At 45.0% G+C, this 24,322-nt stretch overlaps 1 protein-coding gene across 20 annotated transcripts in view; it reads right to left on the bottom strand.

The window, feature by feature from the left end:
- Positions 1 to 1,687: 1,687 nt before the first annotated feature.
- The window catches only part of LOC137331694 (kyphoscoliosis peptidase-like), a 273,350-nt gene continuing 250,715 nt past the window's right edge, over positions 1,688 to 24,322 (bottom strand). For 18 of the 20 annotated variants that reach the window (XM_067995661.1, XM_067995663.1, XM_067995668.1 and 15 more), the window contains 3 exons: positions 17,289 to 17,477; positions 7,510 to 7,700; positions 1,688 to 2,698 (listed from right to left, as the gene is read on the bottom strand). In XM_067995661.1, coding sequence (XP_067851762.1) covers positions 1,791 to 2,698; positions 7,510 to 7,700; positions 17,289 to 17,477 — 1,288 coding nt within the window. In that variant the 3' untranslated portion in view covers positions 1,688 to 1,790. Of the gene's footprint in view, positions 2,699 to 7,509; positions 7,701 to 17,288; positions 17,478 to 17,529; positions 18,243 to 24,322 lie in introns of those variants that run through there. The other 2 variants (XM_067995680.1, XM_067995681.1) reach the window with 2 other exon arrangements.

The raw sequence follows: 24,322 nt of genomic DNA, 5'->3' as shown, positions 1-24,322 counted from the left end.
GTTGTTATGATCTGGAATGCGCTGCCTGAGAGGGCGGTGGAAGCAGATTCAATAGTAACTTTCAAAAGGGAATTGGATAAATATTTGAAAAAAAAATGCAGGGCTATGGGGAAAGAGCAGGGGAGTGGGTCTAATGGGATATCACTTTCAAAGAGCCAGCACAGACACGATGGCCCAAATGGCCTCTTTCTATGCTGCATGATTTCATCTTTATATGTGTGCTGAAAATAAGTACAGTAGTTTTGTGCTGTGATTCTGCAGTTATTATGGGTGATCGTTGGTCGTGCATTTGAAAGCATCTTGTGAAAGGATCTGTTTTGTTTCTGAGGGTTTTTTTTCCACTGTGTTAATATTAGCTCAGTGATGGCCTCTCGCTATTGAGTCAGGAAGTCATGGGCTCAAGCACCACTCCAGAGCTGACCATTGCAGTACTGAGGGACTGCTGGACTGGTGGAGGTGCTTTCCTTTAGATGAGACATTAAGCCAAATCCCTATTTTCTTGTTCAGTTGGACATAAAAGATCCCACAGCTTTCATAGAAGGGCATTGGGGGGTTCTCCTGGTGTCCTGGCCAATGTGTATCCCTCAACCACCATTATTCTCTGATCATTTACCTCACTTGCTGTTTGTGGATGAGCAGAAATTACCTTTAATTAAATATTGGGAAGATCAAAGCCATTGTCTTCAGTCCCCACCACAAAGGCTGTTCACTAACCACCAACACTATCGCTCTCCCTGGTCACTTTCTGAGGCTGAACCAGACTGTTCGAAACCTTGGCCTCCTATTTGACCCCATATCCTCTACATCTCCGTAACATCATCCATCTCCAACCCTGCCTAAGCTCATCTCGGGTTGAAACCCTCATCCATGCCTTTGTTACCTCCATTCAAATGCTCTCCTGGCCGGCCTCCCACCTTGCACCCTTTGTAAACTTGAGCTCATCCAAAACTCCGCTGCCCGAATACTAACACGCACCAAGTCCTGTTCACCCATCACCCTGTGCTCGCTAACCTACATTGGCTCCCAGTTTTCAAATCCATGGTCCTCGCCCTTCCCTATCTCTGTAACCTCCTCCAGCACTACAACCCTCTGAGATCTCTGCGCTCCTCCAATTCTGGTCTCTTGCACATCCCCGATTTTCATCTCTCCACCATTGGCAGCCATGCCTTCAGCTGTCTCGGCCCTAGGCTCTGGAATTCCCTCCCCTAAATCTCTCTGTCTCTCTCTCTCCTCCTTTAAGATGCTCCTTCAAACCTACCTCTTTGACCAAGCTTTTGGTCACCTGTCCTAATATCTCCTTATATGGCTCGATGGCAAATTTTGTTTGATAATCGCTCCTGTGAAGCGCCTTGGGACATTTTACTACGTTAAAGGCGCTATATAAATGCAAGTTGTTGTTGTGCATAAATTGGCTTCTTAGTTTCCCTACATTACAACAGTGACTACACTTCAAAGGTAATTCATTAGCACTGAAATTCTTTGGGACATTTTGCAGACATAAAAGGCACTATATAAATGTTCTTGTTTGGGCATTTCATTTGTTTTTGTCCAGAAGTTGAATGAAGAAGCAGTATGATACTGTCATGTATCACACGTCAAGAGGTGAAAATAGTCCATTGCAAAGGTAGTATCACACTGTACAAAACATATTCATTATCTTTAGACAGACTTTAAGATGAATCACATGTGTTTTCGTAAAGCACTTTTATTCCTAACATAGCAAGCAGCCTCATTTTTGCTAATAATGGTGAATGAGAACAGAAACTCATTATATTATAACCTTGTCCAGGCTATGTGTCCTCTACCTCATATTGAAGGGCAAATGTAAACTTCGTGTCGAACATTTTATCGGAAACTCCAACATTGAGGTGCTTGGAGTCTTGCGTGTTGCAACTTCCTTCCCAATAGCCATCCTTTGTCATGTTCAGTGGACAAGCTGTTTTGCCATATACTTGGACCTTTCTCACGTGGGGGATTTTAAGCTTGAATTTCACTAACTCGTATTGTGGCAGAATCCCAGTGAGAGGCTCTATTAACTCGCATCCCTCAGTCCAGGAGGTGTAAATTTTAGGGAAAACCGGCCAGTGGACATTTTGATTTGTACACGAGATGAAGTATTCACACACGTGATCATGCGTGGGGCTAGGATTTGCCTTGTCCTTGGCAAAGATTGTAAAAACGTAAAGCCCTGATTGAGGCAGTTGGATCTTGAATTCCACCCAATTGCCTTGTTGAGTTTTGAAGACGTGATTTCTCATGACCTCATCTGACAAGTTGACCTCTTCACAGGACAGTTTGCTGGTGAAAGATAAATCTTTAACCAGCATAAACCTTACTGTACATTGGCCATTATCGCAGTAAATGAGGGGCTCGGTGTGTGAGGGCTGAAGAAGTCCCTTTGACTCAGTAAGCCAGCTGGGACCCAAAGGATTATGAAATGCCTTTGGCAGTTTGAAGCTTTCATCGATAGTATCGCATTTAACCAAATATGCACATACAAAGGAATATGCCTCGTCTTCAGCATTCCACAGTTTGGCATAGATCTTTAACTTGTGATCTTTAGTCTTATCGGGGAGAACCTCCAGCTTCATGCCATATTTAGTTAAGGTCATCATAGCGCAGTCCTTTTTATCATCTAGACTGTACATGAATAACGTTGGGTAGGTGCATTCTATATTGATGATAACTCTTCCGTTCACTGTTTGAAATGATTGAAAATTAGTTAAACAAGTTGGACATGCCCACATTGGTGAACTCTACTATGGGTTTCTGCTGGTTTTTAGTATGATACTAGGTGTGTTAGTATAACTTTGCAGCAATTTGCTAAAGAGACATGGTATACTCAACACGTACAAAACCCCACTGCCGACTCCCATATTTTCATGGTTTTGTGTGTGAATTTTTTTGACTTCTTGACATGGGAGACCTGAAGTAACAGGAAATATCTTTATTAATTAATCTGGTTGTGTTCCAGGGCTCTCGTTGCCATAACTGGGCCAGCCACACGCAGGATAATTTGGCAATGCTCTCTGTGCATTTCCCGGGTTGCTTCACGCAATCCGCTGTGGTAACAGGGAACAGTAAATAAGTCATTGCTAGTGTTGATCATTGAGTTATGGCCATATATTAAACCTGAGTAACGCCATCTGCGGTGGGCTGCTCGTTGCAGCTCAGGATTGCTGAGGTCGACTATAGCACTCCCACCCACTGTTACCCTGGTTGAGATGGTTGATGGCACAGACCAAGGCTAGACCTTGGAGACTTCCTGTGACTCTTGCCTCCGAGTCACAAAGTTGTGGATTCAAGTCCCACTCCAGAGACTTGAGCACAAAATCTAGGCTGACATTCCAGCGCAGTACTGAGGGAAAGGTGCACTGTCAGAGGTGCCGTCTTTCAGATGAAACATAAAACCGAGGCCCCGTTTGCCCTCTCAGGAACGTAAAAGATCCCACTGCACTATTTCAAAGAGTTCGCCCAGGTGTCCGAGCCAATGTTTATCCCTCAACCAAGATTACTAAAACAGATTATTTGGTCATTTATTTAATTTCTGTTTGTGGGAGCTTGCTGCCTGAAATTAGCTGCTGCATTTCCTACATTACAACAGTGACTAGCCTACGAAAGTACTTCATTGGCTGTAAAGCGCTTTAGGATGTCCTGAAGTCATGAACGGCGTTACATAAATGCAAGTCTTTCATCTTTCCTGGTGTGTGTGCCCCAGTACTATGTGATGTGTAAGTTGTGTGCGTATATATAACACATGGTCTAGTACTTCCTGAAAACTTGCACTGAAACAGCAGTGTAAGTACCATGTGAATTTCTCTGCCCAAATTTCCTCAATCTTTTATGCCAATTCTGCAAAATTTCCACAGAAACCCACTACTGCTCGTTAACATAGCCCCTCTCCCCGACCCTACAAAAGTGCACTTTCGTAGTTTCATAGTATCATAGTAGGTACAGCACAGGAGGAGGCCATTTGGCCCATCGTGCCTGTGCCTGCTCTTTGAAAGAGCTATCCAATTAGTCCCATTCCTCTGCTCCTCCCCCATAGCCCTGTAAAATTTCTCCCCTCAAGTATTTATCCAATTTCCTTTTGAAAGTTATTATTGAATCTGCTTCCACCGCCCTTTCAGGCAGCACATTCCAGATCATAATAACTCGTTGCATAAAATAATGTTTCCTCATGTCGCCTCTGGTTCTTTTACCAATCACCTTAAATCTGTGTCCTCTGGTTACCGACCCTTCCGTCACTGGAAACAGTTTCTCCTTATTTACTCTATCAAAACTGTTCATGATTTTGAACACCTCGATCAAATCTCCCCTTAACCTTCTCTGTTCTAAGGAGAACAACCCCAGCTTCTCCAGTCTCTCCACATAACTGAAGTCCCTCATCCCTGGTATCATTCACATAAATCTCTTCCTCACCCTCTCTAAGGCTTTGACAACCTTCCTAAAGTGTGGTGCCCAGAATTGAACACAATACTCCAGCTGAGGCCTAACCAGTGTTTTATAAAGGTTTAGCATGACTTCCTTGCTTTTGTACTCTATGCCTCTATTAATAAAGCCCAGGATCCCATATGCTTTTTTAACAGCCTTCTCAACTTATCCTGCCACCTTCAAAGATTTGTGTACGTAGGTCTTTCTGTTCCTGCACCCCCTTTAAAATTGTACCATTTAGTTTATATTGCCTCTCCTCATTCGTCCTACCAAAAATGTATCACCTCACACTTTTCTGTGTTAAATTTCATCTGCCATGTGTGTGCCCATTTCACCAGTCTGTCTATGTCCTCCTGAAGTCTGTTACTATCTTCCACATTGTTTACTACATTTCCGAGTTTCGTGTCATCTGAAAACTTTGAAATTATGCCCTCTGCACCCAAGTCCAGGTCATTAATATATATTAGAAAGAGCAGTGGTCCTAATACTGACCCCTGGGGAACACCACTGTATACTTCCCTCCAGTCTGAAAAACAACCGTTCACCACTACTGGTTTTGACGAAAGGTCTTCGACCTGAAACATTAACTCTGTTTCTTTCTCCAAAGATGCTGCCTCACTTGCTGAGCTTTTCCAGCAATTTCTGTTTTTAGTTCCCCACTACTCTCTACTTTCTGTCCCTTAACCAATTTTGTATCCACATTGCCACTGTCCCTTTAATCCTATAGGCTTTAATTTTGCCAACAAGTCTATTATGTGGTGCTTGCCTTTTGAAAGTCCATATACACAACATCAACTGTATTGCCTTCATCAATCCTTTCCATTACTTCATCAAAGAACTCAATCAAGTTATTCAAACATGATTTTTGTTTAACAGATCCGCGCTGACTTTCATTTATTAACCCATGCTTTATCAAGTGCCAATTAATTTTGCCCCAGATTATTGTCTCTAAAAGTTTCCCCATCACTGACGTTAGGCTGACTGGCCTGTAATTGCCGGGTTTATCCCTCTCCCCTTTTTTAAATAGGGGTGTAATATTTGCAATCCTCCAGTCCTCTGGTATTACTCCCATATTTAATGGATTGGAATATTGTGGCCAGAGCCTACACAACTTCCACCCTTACTTCCCTCAGTAACCTAGGATACATCCCAGGACCGGGTGACTTTTCTACTTTGAGTACAGCCAATTTTTTAAGTACCTCCTCTTTATCTATTTATATCCTATCCAATATCACTACCACCTCCTCCTTCACTGCTACACTGGCAGCATCCACTTCTCTAGTGAAGACCGATGTGAAGTATTCATTTATTACCTCAGCCATTCCCTCTGTCTCCACAAGAAGATCTCCTTTTTTGTGCCTAATCGGTCCCACCCTTCCTTTGACTACCTTTTTACTATTTATATGCTTATAAAAGACATTTGGGTTCCCTTTTATGTTAGGTGCTAATCTATTCTCATACTCTCTCTTTTTGCCATTCTTATTCCCTTTTTTCGATCTCCTCTGTACTTTCTGTATTCAGCCCTGTTCTCTACTGTATTATGAACCTTACATTTGTCATAAGCCTCCTTTTTCTGTTTCATTTTAATCTCTATATCTTTAGTCATCCAGGGAGCTCTAGCTTTTGAAGTCCTGTCTTTCCCCCTCATGGGAATGCGTCTACTCTGTACCCGAACCATCTCCTCCCTGAAGGACTCCCATTGTTCAATAACTGTTTTGCCTTCCAATTTTTGATTCTAATCCACCAGGGCAAGATCCCCTTTTAACTCACTGAAATTTGCCCTCCTCCAGTTAAGTATTTTCACTTTTGATTGTTCCCTGTCCTTTTCCATAACTATTCTGTACCTAATGATATTATGATCATTGTTCCCCAAATGCTCCCCCTCTAAAACATGCTCCACCTGCCCCACTTCATTCCCCAGTTCTCTTAAATTTCTTGAACAGGCTAAAAATTCATGCCTAAAATTCTAGGTGCAACAGGATCCTAATTTATATTTCTGATGTCTTGTGTTGATTTTTTTCCTGCATTTAAAAAAAAAATTTCTCTTCACATCCAAATTCTATTTTCTGTATCTTCTGAATGAATCTTTCTGGCGTCAAAATGAATTGGACTAAAAAATTGAAAAACTTATACGATTGCATTTTTTTAACCATGCTGTGTCTAATGTGCCTAATAATGGTTCGATGGCTTCAAACTTCAATTTTCATGCATAAAGAGGGACTTAAAGAAGGAATTTGGAGTAAGGTAGTGCGTTCCTTGGGCTCCGATTGTTTGCACTGGTTTTTACGATCCAGCTTATGCTAACAAAATTTTCAAGAAATTTTGGCGTAACTTGCTGGTTGTACTGTTTAAGGAAATTCCGGACTTTGTGTGTTTGATTTTATAAACACTTGTATGTGGATTTGTAGCATGCTTATTTGTCAATATCTCATCTTTTTTACTTTCATTCCAGAGTTATGAATCATCTCATTTTGAGTAAACTATACAATAGGCAAGAAAGCCAAGCCTGGATTTCCATCTTGGCAGATTTCACTAATATTCATTTCTGGTTCTGTCCAATTTTGGAGTATTGTGCTTTGATTGTAAATGGCACAGATTCATTGTAGCAGCTGTTTTATTTGCTGCTACCAGTGGATTGGAGTTGAGATTGCTGACCAATTGTTTTGAAAAAAATTCTTCTAACTGGAATGATTGTTGTTGAACTACATATGTAGAAGCCCATCCCTCTGAGGGTGAGGCTAAGCCTTATCTGGTGGGAGATATACCGATTCAAAGGATCTCCTCGCTTTCTTGCTCTTCTTTTCTCGCTCTCTTGCTCTCTCGCTCTCTCCTTCACTTTCGAGCGCCCGCTCTCTCTCACTCTCTGTCCCACGCGCTCTCTCTCACTCTCTGTCCCTCTTACGCTCTCCCTCCCTGCCGCGCACTCTCCCTCCCTGACTCGTGCTCTCTCTCCCTGCCTCATGCATTCTCTCTGTCCCTTTTTCTCTTTCTCTCTTCCTCCCCAATGATTTCTTGTTCCAACCTATCATACAATTATGAGAACTTTGCAGATGTTCACATTCTCTCACTGTTTACCTGTGGACACCACCTGTACATCTGGATGGATGTATGCCAGACCAAGATCATAAAAATCTCCAGTCCTAAACAGCATATTTTCAAATATTTTGAGAGAAATCCTTGGAGAAATCAGTTGCCACTTTTCTTCCATGGGGAAATGATTATTAATGAAAAGTGTGGGATGAGTAAAGAAATAAAATTCAACATATCTGCAATATAAAGACAGAGCATCTTAGAATCATGTGAAATAAAATCGATGAGTAGCATTGTAAAACGGCAGTGGTTATTTTTGCACTTTGGTGGGTTTGATTCTCTGTGTGACCTTTTTCAGTCAATTTCATCTCTTGTTCAAGTGAAGTTACGTCTCTCACTCATCAATTCACTTTTCATCAGTCTGGTAGCAAAGTACACAAGGCACTTGCATAATTGAGAGGTTCAGACACTATTACAAACAATCTAAACAAACTTGTTTCCTAGGGTGGAGGTGGGAAGTTATATCAGATACAGCACTTCCCATAAACTCCAAAATATGTGAATTTCACCATTTACAATGCTGGCTTTTTACTAATAAGATTAGCAGTTTTGTGCTGTTAAATTTAACTCTGAGGAACACAGACCCGACTTTGGTTATAGAAGGACAGGTAAATGGGAAGGAGCTGCCAGTCCACCATTAGCAGCAATGCCAGTTGAGAAGCTGTACAGTGTTGCTTTGTTTCCCTTTCTTCGACTGCCAGTGCCACATGTCTTGACTTGCTCAAGGTCCCTGCTAAGGTCATTTCTCTTGCCTGTGAGGAAATCACAATTCTGTACATTTCCCTCATAGCATGACTATGAAGAACCATGGACAGACAATCGAAATGCAAACTGATGTGGGACAGTCTGTTGGAACATGGCAGCAGCACGTTATCCAAAATATTTCATATAATTGTTCTTTAAATCCCCCCTGCCGAAATGCTGTAGACAATCTGAGCAATTATTTTCTACATTATGACTCAATCACTCGGGTTCTTAATTGGAATTGGTCCTGATCTATGATTGATGACCCTTTTACATGCCCATCACAAGATGTAGGCTGTGCATGTACCAGGGTCTGAGTCAAGGTCATTTTAGGATGGACCTCACAGATTGGCAGAGAGAGGAGTCTCATTGATCGAACTGGGCAGGATTCAAACAAGACCAGAAGTCAAACTTCTGAACAAACTTCTAACTATTTTTACATGTGAACCTTGAGTAGACTCCCTTTCCTTCATTTGAGGGTGGGCTATGGGGAAGTGTGTTCTGTTGTAGAGAATGATAGTAGTATTATGAGTGGGATTGCATTAAGTTGAATTTGTGATTGGCTCCCTCACTTGTTTCCTATCACTCTCTTTCCTTTGCCTTTCTGATTGGAAACAATTTTACAACACCAAGTTATAGTCCAGAAATTTTATTTTAAATTCACATTTCTGATTGGAGTCCATTAATGCCAGCACTTGTTCTCTAGGAAGCTGTTCTTCCAGCTTTTTTGCTAAGGCTGGCTACACTTGGTTTAACACCACCTCATTTTTCAAACTGGATGCCTGTGTCCAGCGGTGTGCCTCAGGGATCGGTGCTGGGTCCGCTGTTATTTGTTATTTATATTAATGATTTGGATGAGAATTTAGGAGGCACGGTTAGTAAGTTTGCAGATGACACCAAGATTGGTGGCATTGTGGACAGTGAAGAAGGTTATCTGGGATTGCAACGGGATCTTGATAAATTGGGCCAGTGGGCCGATGAATGGCAGATGGAGTTTAATTTAGATAAATGTGAGGTGATGCATTTTGGTAGATCGAATCGGGCCAGGACCTACTCCGTTAATGGTAGGGCGTTGGGGAGAGTTATAGAACAAAGAGATCTAGGAGTACAGATTCATAGCTCCTTGAAAGTGGAGTCACAGGTGGATAGGGTGGTGAAGAAGGCATTCGGCATGCTTGGTTTCATTGGTCAGAACATTGAATACAGGAGTTGGGATGTCTTGTTGAAGTTGTACAAGACATTAGTTAGGCCACACTTGGAATACTGTGTACAGTTCTGGTCACCCTATTATAGAAAGGATATTATTAAACTAGAAAGAGTGCAGAAAAGATTTACTAGGATGCTACCGGGACTTGATGGTTTGACTTACAGGGAGAGGTTGGATAGACTGAGACTTTTTTCCCTGGAGAGTAGGAGGTTTAGGGGTGATCTTATAGAAGTCTATAAAATAATGAGAGGCATAGATAAGGTCGATAGTCAAAATCTTTTCCCAAAGGTAGGGGAGTCTATAACGAGGAGAGAGATACAAAAGGGTCCAGAGGGGCAATTTTTTCACTCAAAGGGTGGTGAGTGTCTGGAACGAGCTGCCAGAGGCAGTAGTAGAGGCAGGTACAATTTTGTCTTTTAAAAAGCATTTGGACAGTTACATGGGTAAGATGGGTATAGAGGGATATGGGCCAAGTGCAGGCAATTGGGACTAGCTTAGTGGTATAAACTGGGCGACATGGACATGTTGGGCCGAAGGGCCTGTTTCCATGTTGTAAACTTCTGTGATTCTATGATTCTATGAACACTTGCGGCCCACCCCAAGAGTTGCCCTGTGCCCCAGCCTCCCCCATAAATGCTGGGGGAGCCAAGCCGCCCCCAAAATTCTCCTAGATTCCAATTCCATGGAGTGTTCTTACACCCCAGCACTCCCACACCCCATTTCCTAAAATTGCTCCTAGGTCAAGCCTTCCCCCTTCCATCCCCACACTGGATGCAGCATCCTCAGCTCCCTCCCTCCCTCCTGGCTGGAGACACCCCCTCCCCCCCCCACCCTCAAAAGTCCTTCCTGGCCTGAACCTTAGCCGCACTTTTTCTCTCCACCATCCATGTTATGACACCTCTTCAATAGCTTCTCCCCACTTCTAACCTGGTTCTCATCACCTCTCGTCCTCCTGCATACCTTCGACTTTAGAAAGGTAAGAGGTAAGAGGTAGGTGTTGAGTATGTCAGCAAAAAAAAACGTGTAAGAGACACTGAGGCAAACAAAACGGGGAGGAGACAGAGGAGAGCAGAGACTTACAGAAAGGGCGAGAGTGAAGCAGAAAATCATCTGACAACAATGGGTGGAAGACAGGTAGAGCAACACAAAAAGAACTAGACTGGGAAAGAAGTGCAGCGACAGTTAGAGAAAGAGAGAGATGTCTTTGTCAATGAACAATGCGATGGAGATTGTCTATGTTGCCACATATTGTGTGTTAAATAATACAATGCCTCTGTCATGATAAATTGTGAATACAAGGGGGAAGAAGTGATGCTTCAGTTGAACAGAGTCTTGCTCAGACCCTATCTGGAGTATTGGGTTCAGTTTTGGGCACCGCACCTCAGGAAGGAGATATTAGCCTTGGATGAGGTGCAGTGCAGATTCACTAGAATGGTTCCATAGCATTACATAGAATGTACAGCACAGAAACAGGCCATTCGGCCCAACAGGTCAATGCCAGTGCTTATGCTCCACATGAGCCTCCTCCCACCCCTCTTCATCTAAGTCTGTCAGCGTATCTTTCTATTTCTTTCTCCCTCATGTGTTTATCTAGCTTTCCCTTAAATGTATCTATTCTATTTGCCTCAACTACTCCTTATGGTAGCGAGTTCCACATTCTAACCACTCTCTGGGTAAAGAAGTTTCTCCTGAATTCCCTATTGGATTTGTTGGTGACTATCAGATTTATGTCCCCTAGTTTTGGTCTCTCCAACAAGTGCGAACATTTTCCCTATGTCTACTCCATTGAACCCCTTCATAATCTTAAAGACCTCTATCAGATCACCCCTCAGCCTTCTCTTTTCTAGAGAAAAGAGCCCCACCTGTTCAATCTTTCTTGACAGTTATAACCTCTCAGTTCTGGTATCATCCTTGTAAATCGTTTTTGCACCTTCTCCAGTGCCTCTATATCCTTTTTATAATATGGAGATCAGAACTGTGCACCAGAACTCTAGGTGTGGTCTAACCAAGGTTCCACACAAGTTTAACATAACTTCTCTGCTTTTTAATTCTATTCTTCTAGAAATGAACCTCAGTGTTTAGTTTGCTTTTTTTAATAGCTTTGTTAACATGTGTCACTATTTTTACTGGGGTCTTGAGGGTTAGAGGACAGATTGCATAAACCTTGTATTCCCCTGAGTTTAGAAGGATGAGGGGTTGAACTGATTGAGGTGTTTAAAATGATAAAGGGATTTAATACGGTAGATACAGTGGACTTGATTTTGAATGGGCGGCGGGATGGCAGCGGGGGGGAGGGGGTCAATGGGTGCGCGGGTAACCCGACTAATAAAATCTTACCGTTTCCCATGCGATCGCAAGTTAATTGGTGGCCCTTTACGTGGCTTCCGGGTTTGCTGTCCGAAAGCTGTGCAGCGGGCGGACTGCGCACCCGCATCACAGGCTGTCAGCCGGAACGGCTCTATTTAAAGGCCCATTGCTCCAAAGGCTTTTGCTGGAGCAAACACCAAGAACACACAATATGGAGCAGCACAGGGGGAAGGCTGCTTCGAGATTTAGTGATGCCTCACTGCAGCAGCTACTGGCCGGTGTGTGAGGAGGAGGAGGGAAGTCTTTTACCCCGTGGATGGGAGGAAGCGGCCTGCCCCTGCCACTAAGAAGGCCTGGCTCGAGGTGGCAGAGGAGGTCACCAGCAGCAGCGACATCTCCCGCACCTGGATCCAGTGCAGGGAGCACTTCAATGACCTAACTAGGTCAGTCAATCCTCACCCTAATCCTCATCCAGTGTTATGGCTCTGTCTCATACTCACCCTCTGATGCACCTCTTTCACGGTCAGCCGCACCCAAAGCAATGCAAACCTTGGCTGGCTACTTCACCATCACTCACTCACTCAGGTCTGTACTTTCTCCCCCTTCCTGGAGAAGAAAACTAAGAATGCACGTGAGAGGGCGAGGACTGGAGGGGGGGTCCACAGCAAATAGTGGTCCTCACAAACACGGAGCAGGAGGCACTCGATATCAGTCATACCCTCGAGTGCCTGTCTGTCGGGGACAGGGAGATTGGCCCCCCACAAACGTCTGGTGACAGAACTTTATCATTCATCACACAACATGAATTGATGTTAACAATGATTGGCATGTTGAACACCTCAGTATGCTCATTGCAAAATGACACATCTGTGATGATGCTTAATATTGCCTTCTGTTTTCTTACAGGGCCTTCAGCGACCGCTGTGATGGCAGAGGGCGATTCCTCAGAGGACCTGCCGACCTATGAGGAATCTTAGCGAGCCATCCACCAGCGCAGATACTCACACCTCAGTGGGTCCTTGTTCTCAGTTAGTTGGGTTGGCACCCGGTGAGTCACCACACATGTGAGCACGAGTAGACACTGGTGGCAGGGGCAGCTGTGGAGAGTCCGCGTCGGTGGGAGCACTCCTCTCCAGGCTCTGCTCAGCTGGACACAGATGCTGAACCCTGGGGGCCATCCTTTAAAAGGAGAATGATCGAGGGGCAGCAGCACATTTGCGAGGTGCTGGAACAGGTGCCACACGGACTCTCCACAATCGCACAGAGGATGGAGGAGTCCAACTCCTGCATGAGTGGAATGGTGGCACAGGTATGGGAGGGAATCTCTGAGATACTGTCACAGGGACGTGAGGGCATCTCTGAGATAGTGTCGCAGGTAAGTGCAGGAATGTCTGCGATGGAGGGAAGGCTAGCCTGCAGGGAGCTTCAAGCACGGCTCACAAATGAGTCCGTTCAGGCCCTGACAATGGCCGTTCGGACTCAGGGTGAACAACATTCTGCTGTCTTAAAGAGGCAGGCAGATACACCAGCACTGGCCTTACAAGGCTTCACACATGTCCTCCAAACTGTCGTCCAGCAGAGTGGTAGGAGCGGTGTGGGCCTGGCCCAGGGGAGGGATGATGGCGAAAGGGGACATGGAGGTGGGGACGCCACTCAAACCGCCCCCACGTCTCACCCGTTGCCCCCCTCTCAACCAGTACCCACAATGCTGCCTCCCCTCCAGGTGGCCGAGTCATCCCTTGCACAGGTGCAGCTGGAACAGACTTTGGAGAGGTCCTCACGGGCCCCAGAGGGCATATGCCCAAAGCATCTAATCGGTCAGGGCATGGACAAGAGCAACCTGCCACTAGAAGCGGTAGGAAGAGAACGGCAAAGGCTTTGTGATCATCAAGGGAATGCACAGAATGTCATGTTTTTCATTTATATTTGTTTTTTGTTATATTCACATTAAATGTTATCATTCTCACCACTACTGCCACATCTTGCCCATTCTTGACTGGTTTCTGTAATAAGGCTCTTTCATGAGGTTCACCATGAATGGTGACACTTGATGCCACCCATTGGGTCACTTTACAGTGGGTGTATGTGTATTTGCAGGACTGTTTTGTGCAGGGAGGGGGCTGGTGTGGGCGCTGCTCTATTCAGGTGGTGTGAGGACTGGACTCTTCACACTTTCTGATCTTATGAGAACCGTTCACATATGAGTGACTCCCTGGCCTCACAAGCAGCCAGGTGAGCCGCTGCTCTGCCCATGGCTTCCCCCTCCTCCTCCTCCTTCTCCTCAATGGGGATGGCTGATATGGGTGGTGGATGAGGGGATGGGGCCTCCTCAACCGGTACCCCTCTCCGTAGCGCCATGTTGTGCAGGGCACAACACATGACTATAATGTGTCCCACTCTGTCTGGTGCGTATTGAAGTGCTCCCCCAGAATGATTGAGGCACCGAAATTGCATCTTGAGCAGCCCTATAACATGCTCAATTGTAGACCTGGTGGCGATGTGGCTGTCGTTATATCGACGCTGTTGCTCGGTGATGGGGTTCCTCAGAGGTGTCATGAGCCACGTGTGCAGGGGGTATCCCTTGTCCCCGAGGAGCCAGCCCTTGTGGGTGTTCGATGCGTGGAAGAGGCCCGGGATGTTTGATTCCCTCCGAATGAAAGAATCTGACAGCTGCCAAGGAATCTGGCGCATCTGTGAAGGAATCTCTTGCGGTGATCACAAACGAGCTGAGTGTTGATGGGGTGATAGCCCTTCCTGTTGATGAACAGTCCTGGCTCGTGTGGAGGTGCTCGTATTGCTATATGGGTGCAATCGATGACACCCTGCACCAGTGGGAAGCCAGACACAGCGTGGAATCCCACTGCCCTCTTTGTCTGGCTGAGGTCGTCCATGGGGAAGTTGACGTAGTGCGAGGCCCTGCAAAACAAACCCTCGGTGACCTCCCTTATGCATTTGTATGCAGACGACTGAGAGACCCTGGCGATGTCCCCGGTGGCACCCTGGAATGATCCGGAGGTGAAGAGGTTGAGGGCAGTGGTGACTTTGACAGCGACAGGTAAGGAGATGTAGACCCTGTTGCGAGGGTAGTGCCTCCTGTGATGTCGCTCTCTCTGTTGTTCCCCTCCGCTGCTCTTGTGCAGGTCCCTGTGGCGCAGCACTGGGTTGTGGAGCTCCACGTGGTGGAGGTGCATGCCATGCCTGGCGAGGCTGGTGATGTTGCTTGTCCTCGGATGTAGTGGTGAATGCAGCCATGGTGCCCCCCCAATCTGATGGTGTCAGTTTGAGGGGGCGCAAAAAGTTGGTAAATATGTGTAAACAGAACAATTCTGATGTAAACCAAGAATTTTTAGTCTAAACACAAAGGTCTCCCAGCCAAAAGTTTGTCTGATGGAACTGAGTCCCCTGCTGCAATAACTCACCTTTTATCCCCATCGGTCAAACAGGGATTTCAATGTCCAACTGGCTCCTGGCTGAAACACGTCCCCTACAACATGGAGTCTTTCCCACAGCACGGGAAACACACTGAGGGTGAATGAAAATCACTCCCCGCCTCAATCTCCACAAAATTTACAACTTCAACGAGATTAACAACGTCAATAAGTGGTTTGAGTATCGTTCCGGTGGCTTTAATTGCCGGCGGGACTTCTGGATTTGTGAAGCCCGCATGCAGGTGCATTTGTGGCAACCCCGGAAGACGACGGGTTGCAGCCGGCTTCCAAACCCACTCGGGATTTTCACCATTTTCGCAGCCTCCCCGTCCTCAACACACCCGCAATTTGATTTTAAAATTGAGCCCAGAGAAACTACTTCCTCTGGGGGAATCCAGAATAAAGGGGCACAATCTTAAAATTAGAGCTAGGCCATTTCGGAGGGAAATCAGAAAGCATTTTTCATGCAAAGGAACTCTCCCCCCGCCCCCCCACACCAAAAGGTGGTGGATGCTGGGGGTCAATTGAAATTTCCAAGACTGAGATCATTCGATTTTTGTTAGGCAAGGGTATATCGAGGGATATGGAGCAAAGGCAGGTAAATGGTGTTGAGGTACAGATCAGCCATGAATTCAGGGACTGCATGGCCTACTCCTGTTCCTATGTCTGAAAAAGTCTGCTTTAAAAGTTGTTTTGATTGTATAAGCAGGAAAAGACTTCCTTTTTGGCCAGACAGTATAATGTATTATTCTCATAACTTGCTGTCCGTTTACCTGATGGAGCCAGGGCACTCCACTTTGAGCTTCTCGGAGAAAGTGAAAAAACTGTCACTGTGCAGTTTACCTGCCGCAAAAGCTGCTCCTCTTGTCTCGTTCTAGAATCGCACAAGTTCTTTTCTTCAAAGTGAAGCCCCATTTAAACATTTAGGATCCTTTCTTTTAGTGAGTTTTATTTCTCCTGTTTAGGTCTCATGTCTTGATTACTGTCGAGATGTCACTATGCAGGTAACCTACACACAGGTTCAGTTCTAATGTCTCTCTTTCTCTCATTAGGAAAATAAGAGCCCCTTTCCAAACCCCCTCCTCGCTAAAGAATTGAACCACAAACCCATTTGCTTCTACTCTGTCGCCCAACGCTTGGAGCTGGATCAGGTTACACTCAAATTATTCTCGGTCATTTTCGCTAAAATTCCGCAGAAATGAAAATGACTCTGAGCAAATTTGAATGGATTTACTTTTCATGGATGAAGCATATCCATATCCCTGGTAGCCCAATTCAGATCACTTGAGTTCTCAATTGGAATTTGTGCTGATCTCTGAGTATAGCCCTCTGCATATTTTACTACATATTGTACCAAGGTGTGGGTGTACCTGTGGGGCGAATTTAAGGATGGTGATCGACTCTATGTTTATGAAATGATTAGCCCAGGTTCTTTATAACACTGATTTCAGCACAGAGCCATTCAGTTTTGTCTTAAAGGTGATCATTTAAAAAAGGTTAAAGTTACTGTCTGAATTTTCACCCAAAGTGGATACAATATGGAATTGGTGGGAATGCTATTTCAGGTTTATTCACCATGGCCCTTCCCACTCACTATTAGTTGGGCCACTTTCAAACTCATTCTAGTTCATCATTTCTCTTAGAGAAGTAGTGCCCAATATCACATGGAAATATTGTCCTAACTGGGGCTACAACGCACTGTACCATGAAATACTACATCACAGTTTCCAGTACAGTCAGCCACACCATTAGGGGAAAGGGGCTGAGCAGAGATGAGACATCCCCCACAGGGAGCCAGGTTAGAGGGTGAGTTCCTTGGATAACTGGGGCATTCTCTGGTTGCTGATTGCAGAGCAACATCAGCAAAGTCCTGCGAATGGGTCACCTGTTTGCATTCTTGGGCAGGTACATAGACACCTCAATAAAAGGGAAATATGAGAAACTACAAAGATAACTTGCCCCTTAGAGTACAAGGTTAAAATATCCACACGTTGACATCATTTTATGCCTTCTGTGCCTGTCAATGCGGAAGGGGGTAAATGATGAGCAAACTACACGAGGTGAAAGGAAAGACTTACTTGTAAGTGAATTTGGTGCAGGTCTCGTTCACATGGCCTGCTCCCCATGTGCTGTCCAGGAAATGCCATTTCCCTTCCAGAAACACAGCGTTCCACGAGTGATCAGCATCCCCTTTGAATTTCTTTCCAACATCATAATTGTAGCCTTTGGAGTATCCTTCGATTTCAGTACACTCTATACCTGCAATGCTAATTAGTTGGCATTTAATATACAGTCAATCATCAACCACATCCAGCTGTTTTATTTTCATTTTGAGAAACTTGTGAGGGGCCAAAGGAAATAGTGTAGAGGACCACTGGGGTTTGAAAAAGGTGGGAGAGAAAGTGAGATCGGTCACCCGAGGGATGCCAGGTTGGTTTTTGCAAGTCTGTAGATTGTAGGAAGAGGGGAAACTGCAGGAGGTAATAAGTTTCCATAGTTTTGAAGTCCTGGAAAAATTTAGTTAGCGTCAGAAATGGTTCAATGAGTCTTGATTTCAACGCATTGAGGAGAAAAAAAAAGATGTAGGTTGACTTTAACAGGACATTGGCACCCCCAGGATCTGTCAGATGAAATGCTTACAAATAATCAACTTTAATATCCTTTTGTTTGTTCTGACGTCCTGTTTATAGAAAAGTCTGTGTTAGTTGCCTTCATCTTAATGTTCAAAGTATTTCCTTTGATTTTAGATCAGATTGACGAGTTGATTGGACTTACAGATGGTCTGATTTAAATAGGTTGTCTTTGATCTAAAGAACTGTTTTTTTCCATTGTAAAAACATGTATGTTCACAGACATGTAGAGTGTTTGTATCTCACTGTCAACCATCCTGTAAACTAATGTTTTCGGCTTTGTGAGTCTCTTAACTCCTTTATTGTTTAGATTTCTGCACCAGATATTCTTTGATTTGTGGATGGTTTGAGTTGAGCTGGGAAAGAACAGCTCAGGCTTTCCAGAAGTGTCCATTTTGTCACCTTCAGAATTATAAACAAGAGCTCTGAGACAGAATCATAGAAAGGTTACAGCACAGAAGGAGGCTATTTGGCCCATCGAGTCCACGCTGGCTCCATGCAAGATCAATCCAGCTAGTCCCACTCCCCTGTCCTATCCCCTAAGACCTGCAAGTTTTTCCTTTCAAGTATTTATCCAGTTCCCGTTTGAAGGCCATGATTGAATCTGCCTCCACCACCCCCTCGGGCAGTGCATTCCAGATCCTCACCACTCGCAGTGTAAAAAGGTTTTTCCTCATGTCACCTTTGGTTCTTTTGCCAATCACCTTAAATCCATGTCCTCTTGTTCTTGACCCTTCCGCCAATGGGAACAGTTTCTCTTTATCTATTCTATCCACACCTTTCATGATTTTGAATACCTCGATCAAATCTCCTTGCAACTGTCTCTGATCCAAGGAGAGCAACCCCAGCTTCTCCAGTCTATCCACTAAAGCCTCCCTGGAATCATTCTAGTAAATCTCTTCTGCACCCCCTCTAAGGCCTTCACATCTTTCCTGAAGTGCGGTGCCCAGAACTGGACACAATACTCCTGTTGTGGCTGAACCAGTGTTTTATAAAGGTTCATCATGACTTCCATACTTTTGTACTCTATGCCTCTATTTATAAAGCCCAGGGTCCCATATGCTTTTTTAACCGCTTTCTCAACCTGCCTTACCACCTTCAACGATATATGCACATGTACCCCCAGATCTCTCTGTTCCTGTACCCCTTTTAGAGTTATGCTCTCCAGTTTATATTGCCTCCTCTCGTTTTTCCTACTGAAATGTATCACTTCGCATTTTTCTGCATTAAATTTCATCTGCCACATGACTGCCCAATCCACCAGCTTGTCTATATCCTCTTGAAATCTATCACTATCCTCCTCGCTGTTCATTACACTTCCAAGTTTTGTGTCATCTGCAAATTTTGAAATTGTGCCCTGTACACCCAAGTCCAAGTCATTAATATATGTCAAGAAAATCAATGGTCCCAGCACCGACCCCTGGGGAACACCACTGTACACCTCCCACCAGTCCGAAAAACAACCATTCACCATTACTCTCTGTTTCCTGTACCTTAGCTAATTCTGTATCCATGTTGCTACTGCCCCCTTTATTTCATGGGCCGCAATCTTGATGATAAGCCTACCATGCAGCACTTTATCAAAAGCCTTTTGAAAGTCCATATACACCACATCAGCTGCATTGCCCTCATCTGACCTCTCTGTTAGTTCATCAAAAAACTCTATCAGGTTAATTAAACATGATTTGCCTTTAACAAATCTGTGCTGGCTTTTCCTAATCAATCCACACTTGTCCAAGAGACTGTTAATTCTGTCCCGGATTATCGTTTCTAAAAGTTTCCCCTCTCCTGAGGTTAAACTGACTGGCCTATAGTTGCTGGGTTTATCCTTACACCCTTTTTTGAACAAGGGTGTAACATTTGCAATTCTCCAGTCCTCTGGCAGCACTCACATATCTACGGATGTTTGGAAAATTATGGCCAGTACCTCTGTAATTTCCACCCTTACTTCCCTCAGCAACCTAGGATGCATCCCTTCCAGACCTGATGCCTTATCTACTTTAAGTACAGCTAACCTTCCTAGTACCTCTTCTTTATCAATTTTTAGCCCATCCAGTATCTCAACTATATCTTCCTTTACTGAGACTCTGGCACCATCTACTTCCTTGGTAAAGACCGATGCAAAGTACTCATTTAGTACCTCGGCCATCCCCTCTGCCTCCATGGTCCCTAATCGACCCCACCCCTCTTCCTACTACCCATTTACTGTTTACATGCCTGTAGAAGACTTTTGGATTCCTTTTTATGTTGGCCGCCAGTCTAATCTCATACTCTCTCTTTGCCCCTCTTATTTCCTTTTACACTTCCCCTTTGAACTTTCTATATTCTGCCTGGTTCTCACTTGTGTTATCAACCTGACATCTGTCCCTTTTTTCCGTTTCATCTTACTCACTATCTCTTTCGTCATCCAGGGAGCTCTGGCTTTATTTGCCCTACCTTTCTTCCTCCTGGGAATGTACCTAGACTATACCTGAACCATCTCCTCCTTAAAGGCCGCCCATTGTTCAATTACAGTTTTGCCTGCCAATCTTTGATTCCAATTTAACCAGGCCAGATCTGTTCTCATCCCATTGAAATTGGCCCTCCTCTGATTGAGTATTTTTACTTTAGCCGGTCCATGTCCTTTTCCATAGCTATTTTAAAACTTATGATACTATGATCGCTGCTCCCTAAATGTTCCCCCACTGACACTTGCTCCACTTGGCCCACCTCATTCTCTATAACCAAGTCCAGCAATGTCTCCTTCCTCGTTGGGCCGGAAACGTACTGGTTATGAAAGTTATCCTGGACACATTTCAAAAACTCCTCCCCCTCTTTGCCCCTTATATTATTATTGTTATCCCAGTCTATATTAGGATAGTTGAAGTTCCCCGTTATCACTACGCTATGGCTTTTGCACCTTTCTGTAATTTCCCTGCAAATTTGCTCCTCTATATCCTTCCCATTAGTTGGTGTCCTATAGAATACACCCAGTAGTGTAATGGTACCTCTATTGTTTCTTAACTCTAACCAAATAGATTCTGTCCTTGACCCCTCCAGGACATCCTCTCTCTCCAGCACTACAATATTCTCCTTAATCAATACTACAGGAAGCGATCCTGAAAACTGACTGTCTGGAAGGATTGTGAATTATCCTCTACAAAACATTTGTGGTGGACTGAATTGCTAGCACAATATTCAGAACATTGTAAAATGGATGGTGTCACTTGAACCAGAATAGAAGCTTCTTTTCATGCAGCAAAAGGAAACCAGAGACAGATCCAGTCTACCAAGCAATCCAGCCTACTTTTGGTATTAATGTAGGTGTCAGTCGTGACTCGGTGGTAACACTCTCGCCTCTGAGTCAGAAGGTTGTGGGTTCAAGTCCCACTCCAGAGACTTGAGCACATCATCTCGGTTAACGCTCCTAGTGCAGTACTGAGGGAGTGCTGCATTGTTGGAGGTGCCGTCCTTTGCATGAGACGTTAAATCAAGGCCTGGTCTGCCCTCTCAGGTGGATGTAAAAGATCCCATGTTAAATCATCTTGGGTGGCACTATTGGAAGGAGAGCTGAGGAATTCTCCCTGGTGTCCTGCCCAATATTTATTTCTCAACCAATATCACTAAAAAAAAACAATGATCTCATTGCTGTTTGTGGGACCTTGCTGTGTGCAAATTGTCTGCTGTGTTTCCTACATTACAACAGTGACTACACTTCAAAAATACTTTGTTGGCTGTAAAGAGTTTTGGGACGTCCTGAGGCGCTTTAGAAATTCAAGTTGTTTTTGTCTTTCTTTAGTTTGGATCGTGAAAGAGCAATGTTTGACTTATAGGGAGAGGTTGGATCGACTGAGACTTTTTTCCCTGGAGAGTAGGAGGTTTAGGGGTGATCTTATAGAAGTCTATAAAATAATGAGGGGCATAGATAAGGTAGATAGTCAAAATCTTTTCCCAAAGGTAGGGGAGTCTATAACGAGGGGGCATAGATTTAAGGTGAGAGGGGAGAGATACAAAAGGGTCCAGAGGGGCAATTTTTTCACTCAAAGGGTAATGAGTGTCTGGAACGAGCTGCCAGAGGCAGTAGTAGAGGCGGGTACAATTTTGTCTTTTAAAAAGCATTTGGACAGTTACATGGGTAAGATGGGTATAGAGGGACATGGGCCAAGTGCAGGCAATTGGGACTAGCTTAGTGGTATAAACTGGGCGACATGGACATGTTGGGCCGAAGGGCCTGTTTCCATGTTGTAAACTTCTATGATTCTATGATTCTAATGTGCATGTCAGGCTCCCCAGCTTACTTAACTGAAACTGGCTTCATACCCTAATTGTGGAATTGTTGACAATTGACAAGTGATCCCTGTGCCAGATAACTGAGGTGGAATAAAGTTACGGATAATGGCTGGGAATTTCCTCGGAGCTGTTCCCACTCCGCTGGCACCGGAAGTGTGGCGGGATCTCTATTTACACGTGTAAAACCAGGTTTCTGCAGAACTTCCAACGAAGTTACGGCCATAGAATGGGAGCGGATCCGAAGAAGAAACCTGGCCAGTGCTTTGCCTCCTGAAAGGGTTGACTGTTCTCAGGATCAGTGCAAGCATGGGCGGAGCAAAGGTCATCTGGCCACTCAAAGCTCATTCTTGCAGAATCCCATCACACCATCCAACAGTACTTTGAACAACTCCAATGCTTTTGCCTCCATTAAACTGTCTGGAGACCATTCCAGCTCCTCTGGCCTTACTCTCCTGGCTTTTTTGCTTTTGAAAAATTCCTGAGGTTGCTTTATCAAGTAATACTTTGACGAGGTCCCAGCTTCGACTGTCTTTGATCTGGACTGTAAAAGGGTGGAATATCCTTCACTATCTCCCCTGAAATTGGGTGGGAGAGCGATGTAAAAGGGGGTGAAATGAATTGTGTCTGCACCATCCCGAGTTGGCCCATTTCCTTCCTGTCCACTCCTGTTTCCACTGCTCCCTGGGACCTCCAGGTGAACTACGGTGGTTGCCCCCGGGTAGCATCTCGAGTGGCCCCAGATGGATGGAGAAGATCTCGTAGTTTAGGCAAGTAGCAGCTCTTGCACAGGGTGAGGTCACGGGTTCAAACTTCCTAAAAATCTGCGTCAGCAGAAGAGCTACAATCGAGACAGCTGATTTCAACTGCCAGGCCTCATTACCATAACTTCCATCGGACTCCCACCCAAACCCAGCCAGATCCACCGCCTGGCCGGCGGGTGGGAGCAGGAGGCCAGAGACCTGCGGCATCGGGAAGTGATGGGGGGGGTTTCATGGGGCGAAGGCGATCGGGGGAGTGGGAGTTTGCCCGGAGCAAGAGAGGCCTAAGGATTCTTTGTGGTGCCTGGAGGAACACTCCTGCTTCTCCTGACCCACAAGGACACCTAACAAAATATAAAAACTTACCCGCTGGGCCTCTTCTGGCCCACGATCCCCCTCCCGACAGGTTTGGCCTGATGGTGAATTCCTCACTTCTCCCCCCAACTCTGCCTCTGACTAAAATAGTAGATCGGGACCTGATATCCATATTTAAAGAGAACCCCGCCCACTTCGGACGGGGGGGTCCTACTTGCCTGCTGAAAAGAGCAGGTTAATATTGGGACCCGTCGGGATAGGAGGGGGTAAGTTACTCCCCTCGTTTTAATCCGGTGTCCGCCAGGCGGGGTGAGTTAAAATTTTAACCTGAGTGCGTGAACATGTAGGAATCTAAGAGAATGAAATGAGAGAAGCCTCGCAGGACCATCAGGTTTTCCTCCTTCTCCAACAATATAGAAACTGTGGGATTGCAGGCTCCACCTCACCCACCTTACCTTGTGAGGGAAAATTCTCAATAAATATTCCCCAGCCCCAAAGGTACTCCAGCAAAACTATAGAATAGTTATTCATTGCCACAGTTCTGTGATTCCACCCTGGCCTGCTGCCCTCTGTACATTGCACCCATCCCAGGGCAAGGAACGCAGGAACTACAAGCTCCAATGGAGCATTTAATCATCTCAGTCTCTAATCCTCCATCCTGAAACTTTGCTTCCAGCCTCTGGTCCCTTCACTCTCCCCTCATTATCATCCATTTCCCCCTCCTACTGCCATCCATCTCCTCCTTTCATTGCCACCCATGCCCCTCTTTCACTGCAATTTCATTGCCCCGCCTGCCTGCTCAGTGCCTGCGTCTGGTGCCTAGTTTAGGTGGAAGCTCCTGCTCTTGTGAGAATTCCCACCGGCAGAATGTGGAACTTGCTAATTCAGGAGAAACCTCTTCACCCAGAGAGTGGTGAGAATGTGGAACTCGCTGCCACATGGAGCAGTTGAGGCGAATAGAGTAGATTCATTTAAGGGGAAGCTAGATAAAGGGAGAAAGGAAGAGAAGGATATGCTGATAAGGTGAGATGAAGCAGGGTGGGAGGAGACGCATGTGGAGCATAAACACCGGCATAGACCAGTTGGGCTGAATCTTCTGTTTTGTGCTGCAAATTGTATGTAAGATAAGTTGGCAGTGAA

This window comes from Heptranchias perlo, chromosome 13 (genome assembly GCF_035084215.1).
Source record: "Heptranchias perlo isolate sHepPer1 chromosome 13, sHepPer1.hap1, whole genome shotgun sequence".
Taxonomy (NCBI): domain Eukaryota; kingdom Metazoa; phylum Chordata; class Chondrichthyes; order Hexanchiformes; family Hexanchidae; genus Heptranchias; species Heptranchias perlo.
Note: the sequence above shows the minus strand (reverse complement) of the source record. Positions and strands in the feature narration are given on the sequence as shown.